The sequence below is a fragment of the Oncorhynchus gorbuscha genome, linkage group LG16 (genome assembly GCF_021184085.1).
Source record: "Oncorhynchus gorbuscha isolate QuinsamMale2020 ecotype Even-year linkage group LG16, OgorEven_v1.0, whole genome shotgun sequence".
Taxonomy (NCBI): Eukaryota; Metazoa; Chordata; class Actinopteri; order Salmoniformes; family Salmonidae; genus Oncorhynchus; species Oncorhynchus gorbuscha.
Genome location: NC_060188.1, coordinates 64519445 through 64533735, shown reverse-complemented (window position 1 = coordinate 64533735; position 14291 = coordinate 64519445). Strand labels below are relative to the sequence as shown.

The window sequence follows — 14291 nt, the reverse complement described above, 5'->3', positions numbered from 1 at the left end:
GAAATATTCATAGCCTGTTATATCAATGATGACTAATTATGTATACATTACAATCAGGACTGACTAATCAGAATACTATTATGTTACTGTATATGTACTAATCCAAATACTATTATGTTACTGTATATGTACTAATCAGAATACTATTATGTTGCTGTAAATGTATGAGTTTTCTTTCTTGATCCCAGTACTGAATATAATGTGTGTGAATGAATCAAGGATTAGAACAATGATGGTCTGTTCCTGGGTAGAAATGAATTAACTAAATCTTCAGACTGGCTAGAATGTTTATCTACACCGGAAAACCTTGGCTCAGTCGTAAATTATATTAAATTGGTAGGAAGACGGATGTGGAAAGGCTTGAGATACAGCCTTTGTACTGAAATGGAGATGGCACGTGTTGGGGCTGAAACTAATGACGTCATTTTCAGTTTATAACCTGTGGTATACTGTATCATATTCAGTACTCTCGTGAATAAACTCTGCTGTTTGACTTTAAGACTGGGCTCTGTCTATTATTATAGAATAACAAATCCTTATGAATTGACAGAGTGTTTAATTTTAATTGGGTATTAAAACACAGAGCAATTAAATTCCTTTAACAACTTCTAATTTTAAAAATTAATCTCTCCAGAAATAAGTCTCAATGTTGCCGCCTGCTACCGATCCCCCTCAGCTCCCAGCTGTGCTCTGGACACCATCTGTGAATTGATCGCCCCCCATCTAGATTCAGAGTTCGTTCTGTTAGGTGACCTAAACTGGGATATGCTTAACACCCCAGCAGTCCTACAATCTAAGCTAGATGCCCTCAATCTCACACAAATCATCAAGGAGGTACAACCCTAAATCCGTAAACATGGGCACCCTAATTGACATTATTCTGACCAACTTGCCCTCCAAATACACCTCTGCTGTCTTCAACCAGGATCTCAACGTTCACTGCCTCATTAGCCTGTATCCGCTATGGGTCCGCTGTCAAACGACCACCCCTCATCACTGTCAAACGCTCCCTAAAACACTTCTGCGAGCAAGCCTTTCTAATTGACCTGGCCTGGGTATCCTGGAAGGATATTGACCTCATCCCGTCAGTTGAGGATGCCTGGTCATTCTTTAAAAGTAACTTCCTCACCATCTTAGACAAGCATGCTCCATTCAAAAAATGCAGAACTAAGAACAGATATAGCCCTTGGTTCACTCCAGACCAGACTGCCCTCGACCAGCACAAAGACATCCTGTGGCGGACTGCAATAGCATCGAATAGTGCCCACAATATGCAACTTTTCAGGGAAGTCAGGAACCAATACACGCAGTCAGTCAGGAAAGCAAAGGCCAGCTTTTTCAAGCAGAAATTTGCATTCTGTAGCTCTAACTCCAAAAAATCTGGGACACTGTAAAGTCCATGGAGAACAAGAGCACCTCCTCCCAGCTGCCCACTGCACTGAAGCCAGGTAACACGGTCACCACCGATAAATCCCTGATAATCGAAAACCTCAACAAGCATTTCTCAACGGCTGGCCATGCCCTCCTCCTGGCTACTCCAACCCCCCCCCCCCCAGCTACTCGCCCACGCCTCCCCAGCTTCTCCTATACCCAAATCCTGATAGCAGATGTTCTGAAAGAGCTGCAAATCCTGGATCCATACAAATCAGCTGGGCTTGACAATCTGGACCCTCTATTTCTGAAACTGTCCGCCAGCATTGTCGCAACCCCTATCACCAGCCTGTTCAACCTCTCGTATCATCTGAGATCCCCAAGGATTGGAAAGCTGCCGCGATCATCCCCCTCTTCAAAGGCAGAGACACCCTGGATCCAAACTGTTACAGACCTATAGCCATCCTGCCCTGCCTATCTAAGGTCTTCGAAAGCCAAGTCAACAAACAGGTCACTGACCATCTCGAATCCAACCGTACCTTCTCCGCTGTGCAATCCGGTTTCCGAGCCGGTCACGGGTGCACCTCAGCCACGCTCAAGATACTAAATGATATCATAACCGCCATCGATAAAAGACAGTACTGTGCAGCCGTCTTCATCGACCTGGCCAAGGCTTTCGACTCTGTCAATCACCATATTCTTATCGGCAGACTCAGTAGCCTCGGTTTTTCTAATGACTGCCTTGCCTGGTTCACCAACTACTTTGCAGACAGAGTTCAGTGTGTCAAATCGGAGAGCATGTTGTCCGGTCCTCTGGCAGTCTCTATGGGTGTACCACAGGGTTCAATTCTCGGGCCTACTCTTTTCTCTGTATATATCAATGATGTTGCCCTTCTTGCTGGCGATTCCCTGATCCACCTCTACGCAGACGACACCATTCTTTATACTTCTGGCCCTTCCTTGGACACTGTGCTATTTAACGTCCAAACGAGCTTCAATGCCATTACAACACTCCTTCCGTGGCCTCCAACTGCTCTTAAACGCTAGTAAAACCAAATGCATGCTTTTCAACCGCTCGCTGCCTGCACCCGCACGCCCGACTAGCATCACCACCCTGGATGGTTCCGACCTAGAATATGTGGACATCTATAAGTACCTAGGTGTCTGGCTAGACTGCAAACTCTCCTTCCAGACTCATATCAAACATCTCCAATCCAATATCAAATCTAGAGTCGGCTTTCTATTTCGCAACAAAGCCTCCTTCACTCACGCTGCAAAACTTACCCTAGTAAAACTGACTATCCTACCGATCCTCGACTTCGGCGATGTCATCTACAAAATAGCTTCCAATACTCTACTCAGCAAACTGGATGCAGTTTATCACAGTGCCATCCGTTTTGTTACTAAAGCACCTTATACCACCCACCACTGTGACCTGTATGCTCTAGTCGGCTGGCCCTCGCTACATGTTCGTCGCCAGACCCATTGGCTCCAGGTCATCTACAAGTCTATGCTAGGTAAAGCTCCGCCTTATCTCAGTTCACTGGTCACGATGGCAACACCCACCCGTAGCACACGCCAGCAGGTGTATCTCACTGATCATCCCTAAAGCCAAAACCTCATTTGGCCACCTTTCCTTCCAGTTCTCTGCTGCCTGCGACTGGAACGAATTGCAAAAATCTCTGAAGTTGGAGACTTTTATCTCCCTCACCAACTTTAAACATCTGCTATCTGAGCAGCTAACCGATTGCTGCAGCTGTACATAGTCCATCGGTATAGAGCCCACCCAATTTATCTACCTCATCCCCATACTGTTTTTATTTTATTTACTTTTCTGCTCTTTTGCACACCAGTATCTCTACCTGCACATGTTCATCTGATCATGTATTACTCCAGTGTTAATCTGCTAAATTGTAATGATTCACTCCTATGGCCTATTTATGGCCTACCTCCTCATACCTTTTGCACACAATGTATATAGATTATTTTTTTCTTCTTCTATGTTATTGACTTGTTTATTGTTTACTCCATGTGTAACTCTGTGTTGTTGTCTGTTCACACTGCTATGCTTTATATTGGTCGCAGTTGCAAATGACAACTTGTTCTCAACTTGCCTACCTGGTTAAATAAAGGTAAAATAAAAAAATGTTTACCCTGTTTTGTGCTGCTACTATGATGTGCTGCTGCCATGTTGTGTTGCTACCATGCTGTGTTGTCATGTGTTGCTGCCATGCTATGTTGTCTTAGGTCTCGCTTTATGTAGTGTTGTCTCTCTTGTGTGATTTGTCCTATATTTTAATTTAATTTATTTTTAATCCCAGCCCCAGTCCCCACAGGCCTTTTAGTAGGCCGTCATTGTAAATAAGAATTTGTTCTTAACTGACTTGCCTAGTTAAATGAAGGTTAAATAAATAAATAAAACATCTTTGTTAGAAATAATACTATATTTCCCTCAATGGAGTGATGCTGAATGTAAAAAGTCTTATTTTACCACACTACAGTATAATTCTAGCATGGAATAGGTGTCATTGTTCGAAATGAGTTCTTCTGTATCCTTGTTGACAATAATGGGAATCCACCAGTTATTTTCATGAAAGAAATCCCCACGTGTGACTTCATGTGAAACGAAAATGAAAGGGGTATTGGACAGTCCGGTCGTTGATAGATCAGTTTCTCTTCTCATATTTCGCTCGCTTCGTTATTAAAATCTGAATACCAAATTATAGAGTAAACATTTCCCCTATGTAATCATATTAGGTCATACATGTAGCTATTATTCTATTGTTCGAACAATTTTCCTCTAGTCTGTTGACGATTGTTAAATATACCAAGTCTAAAGGGGTTTAATCAAGCGGAATGCATTTGAAAAGGCTAATATAGAGCTCGAATAATGATGATCCTAGATCATACATCGACATAAAATGGTTTCTTTATTTCAAAAGTGTGTAATGTATTATATATGCAGAACTATTCGCATTTAATCTGTATTGATATTATAACACACCCGCTGATGTATAAGTAGTTCGTTCCGAAAATGTGGGGGGTTTCCCCTCCACTGAAAGTAATGTGCTGTTCTGCGAGCTACCATCAACAACACTTTACTGCCCTACAGGCGCTCAAGGACTGAGGTAAAGGGAAACAAAATACCCGCGAATTCCCCTGAAGATTTGACAAAGGATTACAAGGTAAATGGCCGTTAAACAGAATAAATAGCTAGCTACATTGTATTACATTGCCATGTTTAATCGCTACTATAATTTTGTTTGGCTCCTGCTGGACATTATTGAACTTGACGACCAGATAATGGGTCACGATTCAGTTAATTAACGTTATCTATGTTGGCTAGCACGGCTAGTCAGTACTGGCAGCAGTGTCATAACAAGGTTTTGCTAGCAGCAACCTAAGTCGTCTACAGTTGCTAGCTGGTTAGCCATTAACTCAGCTAACTACGTAACTAGTTCAATGTGTTGGTATCTAGCTAGCACTATAACGGACGCCGCCCGTACTATATAGGGCTAGCTAGCTAGATGGTTAGTTTGGGAGCTAGCTAACTCTTGATCAGGACTCCGTTCAATAACGGTACGTTACACATGTCATTGGAAGAAGTCTTTATAGGGTTAGTGTTCCAACACAGTCATATCATCCACGCAGGGCCGGTTCTTGCCTTTCTGCTGCTCTTGGCGATAATATACTAGTAATAGTACAAGCATTTCGCTACACCCGCAATAACATCCGCTAAACACGTGTATGTGACCAATAAGATTTGATTTGATATAGGTAAAAATACCTGTTTTACGGATGTTAGGTTAAATGTAGGTTCTGAATGAAAGGTAAAATGGCATGTTTAAAATGCACCTTTTCCAGGACATTGAAGATGCATATTTTCAAGATGTTGAAATCGGTTCATATTAGGTTCTGGATGAAAGTTGAAAATACTTATTTTAAGGGGCACTAGAGAGTGTGCTATGGAATAGACGTGTTTTGTTAGAGCTCTGCAAAATTGAAACATACATATTTATCTTAATCTCTCACGGCCTATGATTTCAAATCATTGTCTGACAATATGACTAAAGGAAATGCCACCAAAAAAGGGGGCGTTAAACAAGATCATTTGGAGGAGACACAACGAACAGATGTCAACATCGCTGACACACGATGTAAGCACATTCAAAAGGTTCTACAGCTGCAACATCGAGAGCATCCTGACCGGTTGCATCACTGCCTGGTACGGCAATTGCTCGGTCTCCGACAGCAAGGCACTTCAGAGGGTAGTGCGTATGGCCCAGTACATCACTGGGGCAAAGCTGCCTGCCATCCAGGACCTCTACATCAGGTGGTGTCAGAGGAAGGCCCTAAAAATTGCCAAAGACCCCAGCCACCCCATTCATATACTGTTCTCTCTACCACCGCATGGTAAGCAGTACCGGAGTGCCAAGTCTGGGACAAAAAGGCTTCTCAACAGTTTTTACCCCCAAGCCATAAGACTCCTACCCGGACTATTTGTATTGTGTGCCTCCCCCCCAACCCCTCTTTTACGCTGCTGCTACTCTCTGTTTATCTTATATGCATAGTCACATTAACTGTACATTCATGTACATACTACCTCAATTGGCCCGACCAACCAGTGCTCCCGCACATTGGCTAACCGGGCTATCTGCATTGCTAACCAGGTTATCCGCCACCCACCACCCCTCCTTTTTACATTACTGCTACTCTCTGTTCATCATATATGCATAGCCACTTTAACGATACCTACATGTACATACTACCTCAATAAGCCTGACTAACCGGTGTCTGTATATAGCCTTGCTACTCTTATTTTCAAATGTCTTTTTACTGTTGTTTTATTTCTTTACTTACCTACACACACACACATACCTTCTTTTTTTTCTCACACTATTGGTTAGAGCCTGTACGTAAGCATTTCACTGTAAGGTCTACACCTGTTGTATTCGGCGCACCTGACAAATAAACCTTGATTTGAGTTAGCTGAAGATACTTGCTCCCCACAGGACCCACCCCAATTGACCTACTAGCTGCTATAAACTCACAAAGCGGGAAAGTGGACACAAGGTTGGCTCATATCTCAAAGAGTCTTGGGACTGACTGAAACTGTAAAGGCAATCAAATAAAACAAAAATGTTTTTATTTATCTAGGCAAGTCCGTTAAGAACAAATTCTTAGTTGGGAATCCCTGTCACGGCTGGTTGATACAGCCTGGAATCAAACCAGGGTCTGTAGTGACGCCTCCAGCACTGAGATAGTGCGTTAGACCTCTGTGCCACTTGGGAGCCCGAAGTGCAGGGTGCACGAGGTCGGGCAAATGACACGTTTGACACCCCAAAAGAGGCTGAACTGTTCTTTTCATTCAAGCTCCCTGGCTGAGTATACAGAACTGCTGTGCCAAATATAGGTCAGGGATGGTTGAATTTCCTGCCGATATCTGTCTTATCCATCAGAAGATCAGAAATTGGAACTTATAATGATGGGTGAGATTGTATTGTTTTATATAGCATTGTTTAGCCACCCACCCACTAACGTGACAGTTAAGTGTTATTTAGTCTTTGTTTACATGCAGAAAATCTATAGATTTAGATGAGGTTTTATGTCTCGTCACCCTAAGCTATGTTAGTTCATCAAGGAGTGCTTCATTTGGGGAAGTCACTCAGTAATGGGATGGGGTCTGTGTTTTATGTTCACTTTTAGTACAGGTGGCATGACAAGATCCCACATGTTTTGGGTTTCATATAACAGCAAGAATTTGCTCTAAAATAAATAATGCCACATAGTAACCGGGTACAGCCATGCCTCCTTGCCTGTCCAACATTTTCTCATCTCCCAGCCCTTCTAATGCGATTAGCCCCAATGCTCCTCGCTCTTTTCCCCTTGCCCCGCTACAGTTTCTCCCTGCAGGCAGTCATTGAGTCCGAGGTGCTAAAGGAGCTCCTTAAACTTGACCCCAAATTAACATCTGGGTCAGATGGTTTAGATCCTTTAAGGTTACAGCCCCTATCATTGCTGAGCCCATCTCTGACCTTTTTAACCTGTCTTTACTCTCTGGGGAGGTTGCCATTGCTTGGAAGGCAGCCACAGTGCATCCTTTATTTAAAGGGGGAGGTCAAGCTGATTCTAACTGTTATAGGCCCATTTCTATTTTTTCCCTGTTAATCAAAAGTGTTGGAAAAACCAGCCAGTTGACTACTGAGAAGTTTTCTTGATGTCTCTAGTTTCCGGTCAGGTTATGGATGTGACACTGCAATCTTAATGGTCCTAAATAATGTCACCATTTCCCTTGATTCTAAGCAATGTTGTGCTGATATTTTTATTGACTTGACCAAAGCTTTTGATACGGTAGACCGTTCCATTCTTGTGGATCGGCTAACATGCTGACTAGACCGCGCATATACATCTGCATTTTGATTTTGGCCCCCCACACCAGACACGATCAGGACACGCAGGTTGAAATATCAAAACAAACTCTGAACCAATTATATTGATTTGGGGACCAGTCGATAAGCAATCATTTTTGGCAATTTACCTAGCTAGCTTGCTGTTGCTAGCTAATTTATCCTAGGATATTAACATTGGGTTGTTATTTTACCTGAAATGCACAAGGTCCTCTACTATGACAATTCATCCACAGATAAAAGGGTTCAAGTTTGTTTTCTAGTAATCTCTCCTCCTTCAGGCTTCTTCTTTGGACTTTATATGGTGGTTGGCAACCAACTAGATTAATTTTCTGATCCTTTGATTGGGTGGACAACATGTCAGTTCATGCTGCAAGAGCTCTGATAACTTCAGGAGGACATCCTCCCACCTATCATAATTACTTTGAAAGTCTATGGAAGGGGGTGAGAACCATGACCCTCATAGGTTTTGTATTGAAGTCAAAGTACCCAGAGGAAGACAGAAGCTACCTGTCCTCTGGCTACACCATGGTGCTACCCTACAGATTGCTGCTGAGGCTACAGTAGACCTTCATTGCAAAACAGTGTTTTAATGAATTATTTGGTGACGTAAATGTATTCATATATATTTTTTCTAAACAGGATAACTTTAATGTTTCACAATTTTAAATTTTTCTGAAATTCAGTGAGAAGGATGGTCCTCTTCTAGCCTACCCGCACAGCCTACTCTCACTGTATCTGAAAGCTATTGCATAGTGCTGGGGACAATAAAAGGCCACTAAAATGTGCAGTTTTGTCACACTACACAATGCCACAATGTCTCAAGTTGAAGTAGTGTGCGATTGGCATGCTGACTGCAGCAAGGTCCACTGGAGCTGTTGCCAGATAATTTTATGTTACTTTCTCTACCATAAGCCGTCTCCGTTGTTTTTGTGGCTTCCTCACCAGCCACCCGAACAGCTGATAAAACTGTTTGTTTGCAAAAATGGCAAATTTCTGCACAAACTGTCAGAAACCATCTCAGGGAAGCTCATCAGCGTGCTCGTCGTCCTTACCAGGGTCTTGACATGACTGCAGTTAGGCGTCAAAACCGACTTCGGTGGTCAAATGCTCACCTACGCTGGAGAAGTGTGCTCTTGAGGCCCATTGTCGTGCCATTCGTCCACCGCTATCACCTCATGTTTCAGTATAATGCACAGCCACACGTCGCAAAGATCTGTACACAATTCGTTCAAGCTGAAAATGTCCTAGTTCTTCCATGGCCTACATACTTACCAGACATGTCACCCATTGAGCATGTTTGGGATGCTCTGAATCGACGTGTATGTCAGCGTGTTCCAGTTCCCGCCAATATCCAGTAAACTTTGCATAGCCATTGAGCAGTGGGACAACATTCCACAGGCCACAATCAACAGCCTGATCAACTCTGCACGATGTGTCGCACTACATGAGGCAAATAAATGGTGGTCGCACCAGATACTGATTGGTTTTCTGATCCACGCCCCTATCTTTTCTTTAAGGTATCTGTGACCAACAGACGCATATCTGTATTCAAAGACGTGAAATCCATAGATTCATGGATTTATTTAAATTAACTGATTTCCTTATGAACTTTAACTCAGTCAAATCTTTGAAACGGTTGCATGTTGTGTTTTTATTTTTGTTCAGTGTAGAATATTCAGATGAAAATTTGTCGCCAATTGGATGGGAACCTAGCTACTGATACTTGTTTTTTCATGACTCTCTCTTGCCCCTCTGCAGGAGACATATGGTGAGCAATATGTTTGGAACATTGAATTGCAATAAAATCTGGCAAATCGCAATTGCTTATAGATTCGTAAGGATTCTAATACATATCCTATATGGCAATTAAAGTATTGTGATAATATCGTTTCGTAAGGTCCCTGGCAATTCTCAGTCCTATTACATACACATTTTCACTTTTTACCAGGAGTCGTTTTCAAATGTCAAATGATGCTGATAATATTTAGGAACAGTGTGAAAGAAGATTGGAAACCTAAAATATGTGCCCCTGCTTATTCATTTTAATCTCATTGTGCAGTTTTGTTCTGTAATCCTTAGATAAACGCAGGGAAGACAAGTGTCCTGGAACAGAAATGCTAACATTATATTCACATTGTAATGAATAATCCCCTTGGTTATCACATTCTGGAATGGTCACCTTATGTAAGCCGGGGTAAGCTAATTTACCATTTACATGGGTCACCAGACACGCTATTTTCTTTCTCTGTGAGAGATCACTGTTGGGTCCTCGTTTACATGCCAGTACTCCTACGACTTTTTCATACGCGTTCTAAAAGTTGTTCCATCCTGTTGTCACCTGAAAATCAGCAAAAATCTCTCCTCTCAAAAAATGTGATTCCTATCTTCTTCAATGTCTTGATATTTCATGAGACATAATGCTTACAGGGCACTGCCTTGAGCAAACCATAACTCTCGCTACTATCAGCATAGTAATGACATTCTCGTGATGAGCCACTAACGTGAGTGTTATTTTTCCATCTAACTAATACAAGCTAAGACGTTAGTTTGAAAGAGATTCTGTTCAAGAATGAAGGAGGACTCTTGACTTCTAAATGTCAAAACAAATGTTGATGTTGTGCAAGCCCTTCATGCCTCATGTCCTGCCATGTGCTCTTGTCTCTGTTTGTTTTTCCATTTGAGACAGTATGGACAAAGCGGAGCAGTTTGTCAACATCGACCTAAACGACGACAACATCTGCGGTGTCTGCAAGCTGGAGACCGACACGGGGACCATGTCCTTCTGCCATGTCTGCTTTGAGCTCAGCATCGAAGGTGAGAGAGGCGCCAGTCCCCAGGGCTTGTTGAGCAAAGGAGAATGAAGAGCAAACAAAGTGGTCAATATACAGTGGGGTCTGAAATTGACACCCTTGATAATGATGAGAAATATTGACTATAAAATAAGTCATTAAAATACTGAGCTAAATTGTATGTGCAAATGGGGTAATTATTTTATACTATTACAATAGTTTTAGTTTAACAAGTAATTTATTTATTTTTCTCAAAGGTACTGGTCAAAATTGACACCCCTAAATATTCTTATAAATAAACTAGTCAAAAGTTAAGTATTTGGACCCATATTCCTAGCACGCAATGCCTACATGAATCATAAATAAGGATGAGAAATAGTTTTGACTTGAAATAGTTTTTTTTTTTTTTTTACTGGCTACTTCTGCATTCTTGCAGGGCAGTACTTCAACCACTAGAAACTGTGTGTAGGCCTATGTGTGGTCTCAAGTTTCCAGGAGGATAACCACATTCTCAACTTCAGTTTTTATATATGCAAACTTTTGCGTCAACTGTCACACGCATGTTATGAGGCACATTTTGTACGTACGTAGCATTTATAAATGAGGCCCCGGGCGTTTACATTTGAAAACAGAGGTCTTTGGCCACGCACACCAGTGCATGCATTTCCTGCATAAGCAGGAGAGACCCCATGCCTTCTGTAAAATATGGTTGTGGATCTTTGATGTTATGTTGCTATTTTTCTTGCACTGGTTGTTAAAGTCAACAGCATCATAAACTTTACCAAGTACCGAGACATTTTTGCTAAAAACCTGGTTGGCTCTACCAGGAGGCTGAAACTTGGTAACAAGTGGATCTTCCGGCAAGACGATAACCCCAAGCACACATCAAAATCCAGGTTTTTAAAATTTGATTGACCACAAAATCAACATTTTGCAATGGCCGTCTGTCTCCCGACTCAAATCCCGTTTAAAAACCTGTGGAATGAATTGAAAGGGCAGTCCATAAGCGCTCATTAAGGATATCAAGGATATTGTATGGAGCGATGGTCTAATATCCTTCCCAAAAAGCTCAGTGCTGTTAGCCTCGCAGGGTGAGGTATTGTTTATAATCATTTTGACCCTCTGTTTTTGAGAGAGAAAAAGTATTGTTAAACAAAATCTTACTCTGAGCAATAATTTCCCAATTTTGTTGCGCATTCAATATACACTATATATAATCAAGTCTGTGGACACCCCTTCAAATTGGTGGAGTTGGCTATTTCAGCTACACCTGTTGCTGACTGGTGTATAAAATCGAGTGCACCGTCATGCAATCTCCATAGACAAACATTGGCATTAGAATCGCCTTTCTGAAGAGCTCCGTGACTTTCAACATGGCACCATCATAGGATTTGGAGGATGCCAGGGGAAGACTACCTGCCCCAATGCGTAGTGCCAACTGTAAAGTTTGGTGGATGAGGAATAACGTTCTGGGGCTGTTTTTCATAATTCTAGTGAGGGGGAATCTTAACGGAACAGCAAACTTTTTGGTAACAGTTTGGGGAAGGCCCTTTCTTGTTTCAGCATGACAATTTCCCCTGTCCACAAAGCGAGGTCCATACAGAATGGTTTATCGAGATGACCTCAACCCCATTGAACACCTTTGGGATGAATTTGAACACCGACTGCGAGCCAGGCCTAATCGCCCAACATCAGTGCTCGACTTCACTAATGCTCTTGTTGTTGAATGGAAGCAAATGCCCGCAGCAATGTCCCAATAAGAGGTCCGCAGATTATGATTTTTCAATGCCGATACTGATTATTGTAGGACCAAAAAAAAGCCGATACCAATTAATCGGCTGTTTAAAAATAATGTATTTTAAAATGTATATATATTTTAAATATATTTTTAATAATGACAATTCCAACAATACTGAATGGACAATGAACACTTATTTTAACTTAATATAATACAGAAATAAAATCAATTTAGTCTTAAATAATGAACCTGCTCAATTTGGTCTAAATAATGCAAGAACAGTGTTGGAGAACAAAGTAAAAGTGCAATATGTGCCATGTAAAAAAGCTCATGTTTAAGTTTCTTGCTCAGACCATGAGAACATATGAAAGCTGGTGGTTCAATATTCCCAGTTCTTCAATATTCCCAGTTAAGACGTTTTAGGTTGTAGTTATTATTGGAATTATGACACGACTATTTCTCTCTCTACCATTTTGTATTTCATAGACCTTTGACTATTGGATGTTCTAATAGGCACTTTAGTATTGCCAGCCTAATCTCAGGAGTTGATAGGCTTGAAGTCATAAACAGCGCTGTGACGTAAGAATTGCTAAGAGCTGCTGGCAAATGCAGTAAAGTTTGAATGAATGCTTACGAGCCTGCTGCCGCCTACCACCGCTCAGTCAGACTACTCTATCAAATCATAGAATGAATTATAATACACACAGAAATACGAGTCGTTAGTTTCTGGATTTGACCACATTAATAACCATCATTTAGAAAACAAAACGTTTATTCTTTCAGTGAAATACGGAACCATTCCTTAAGTCTAAATATTGCTGTCACATTGCACAACCTTCAATGTTAAGACATAATTATGTAAAATTCTGGCAAATTAGTTCGCAACGAGCCAGGCTGCCCAAACTTTTGCAAATTCCCTGACTCTGCGTGCAATGAACACAAGAGAAGGGACACAATTTCCCTAGTTAATGTTGCCTGCTAACATTAATTTATTTTAACTAAATATGCAGGTATAAAAATATACTTCTGTGTATTGATTTTAAGAAGAGCATGGATGTTTATGGATAGGTACATTCGTACAAAGATTGTGCTTTTTTCACAAATGCACTTTTGTTAAATCATCTGCCGTTTGGTGAAATTTGCTGTGATTCGATGATAAATTAACAGGCACGCATTGATTATATGCAACGCAGGACAAGCTAGTTAACCTAGTAATATCATCAACCATGTGTAGTTATGTGAAGATTGATTGTTTTTTTATAAGATAAGTTTAATGCTAGCTAGAAACGTACCTTGGCTTCTTGCTGCACTTGCAGATCAGCCTGCCACGCAGTTTGTAGAGGCGTCCAAAAATGCTGATTACCGATTGTTGTGAAAACTTGAAATCGGCCCTAATTAATCGGCCATGCCGATATAGCAGAAAAGGGGAGACCAACTCGATATTAATGCCTACGATTTTAGAATGAGTTGTTCGATGAGCTGGTGTCCATGTACTCTTGGTCATATAGTGTAGCTCAGTATGTGTATTTTATGTAGTATTTGTTTTTTTGTTGCTCATCTTGATTAAGTGAGACAATAATTTTGGACTTGACTGTATGTGCTTTGCATGCATTGAGCCTTTATCGAATCCCGGAACGATGGGGATATATCCTGACTGAGAAAAGGGAATATATCCTGTTTGTTCCAGGTGGAGTTTTTATTGGTTATTGTACTGCAGTAGAGTCCCAGAAAGAGCATGATTGTGGAGTTGAGCATCATGTGCAGATGCCCCAGTCTGTCACAAAGTGTTACCATTGTTGCTCCACTGTGTGTCTGTATGTAGATAAGCCTGTATAGGCTATTGTTGCAGAGATTTTGATACAGCCTGTGCAGCCTCTGGCCATTTAGCAGTAGTTAAGAAGCAGCCAGGGATGGCACATGGGTGTGGGGTGGGGGTGAGGGCAGCAGTAATAATAGTGATATATGGGAGGGATCTGTGACTAG

At 41.5% G+C, this 14291-nt stretch overlaps 1 protein-coding gene across 1 annotated transcript in view; it reads left to right on the top strand.

Annotated features, from left to right (window-relative positions):
• The first annotated feature begins 4409 nt into the window (after window positions 1-4409).
• LOC124000430 (protein EURL homolog) overlaps window positions 4410-14291 on the top strand; it is a 32207-nt gene continuing 22325 nt past the window's right edge. Inside the window, exons 1-2 of the mRNA XM_046306779.1 lie at window positions 4410-4556; window positions 10468-10595. Coding sequence (XP_046162735.1) covers window positions 10469-10595 — 127 coding nt within the window. The 5' untranslated portion in view covers window positions 4410-4556; window position 10468. The remainder of the gene's footprint in view (window positions 4557-10467; window positions 10596-14291) is intronic.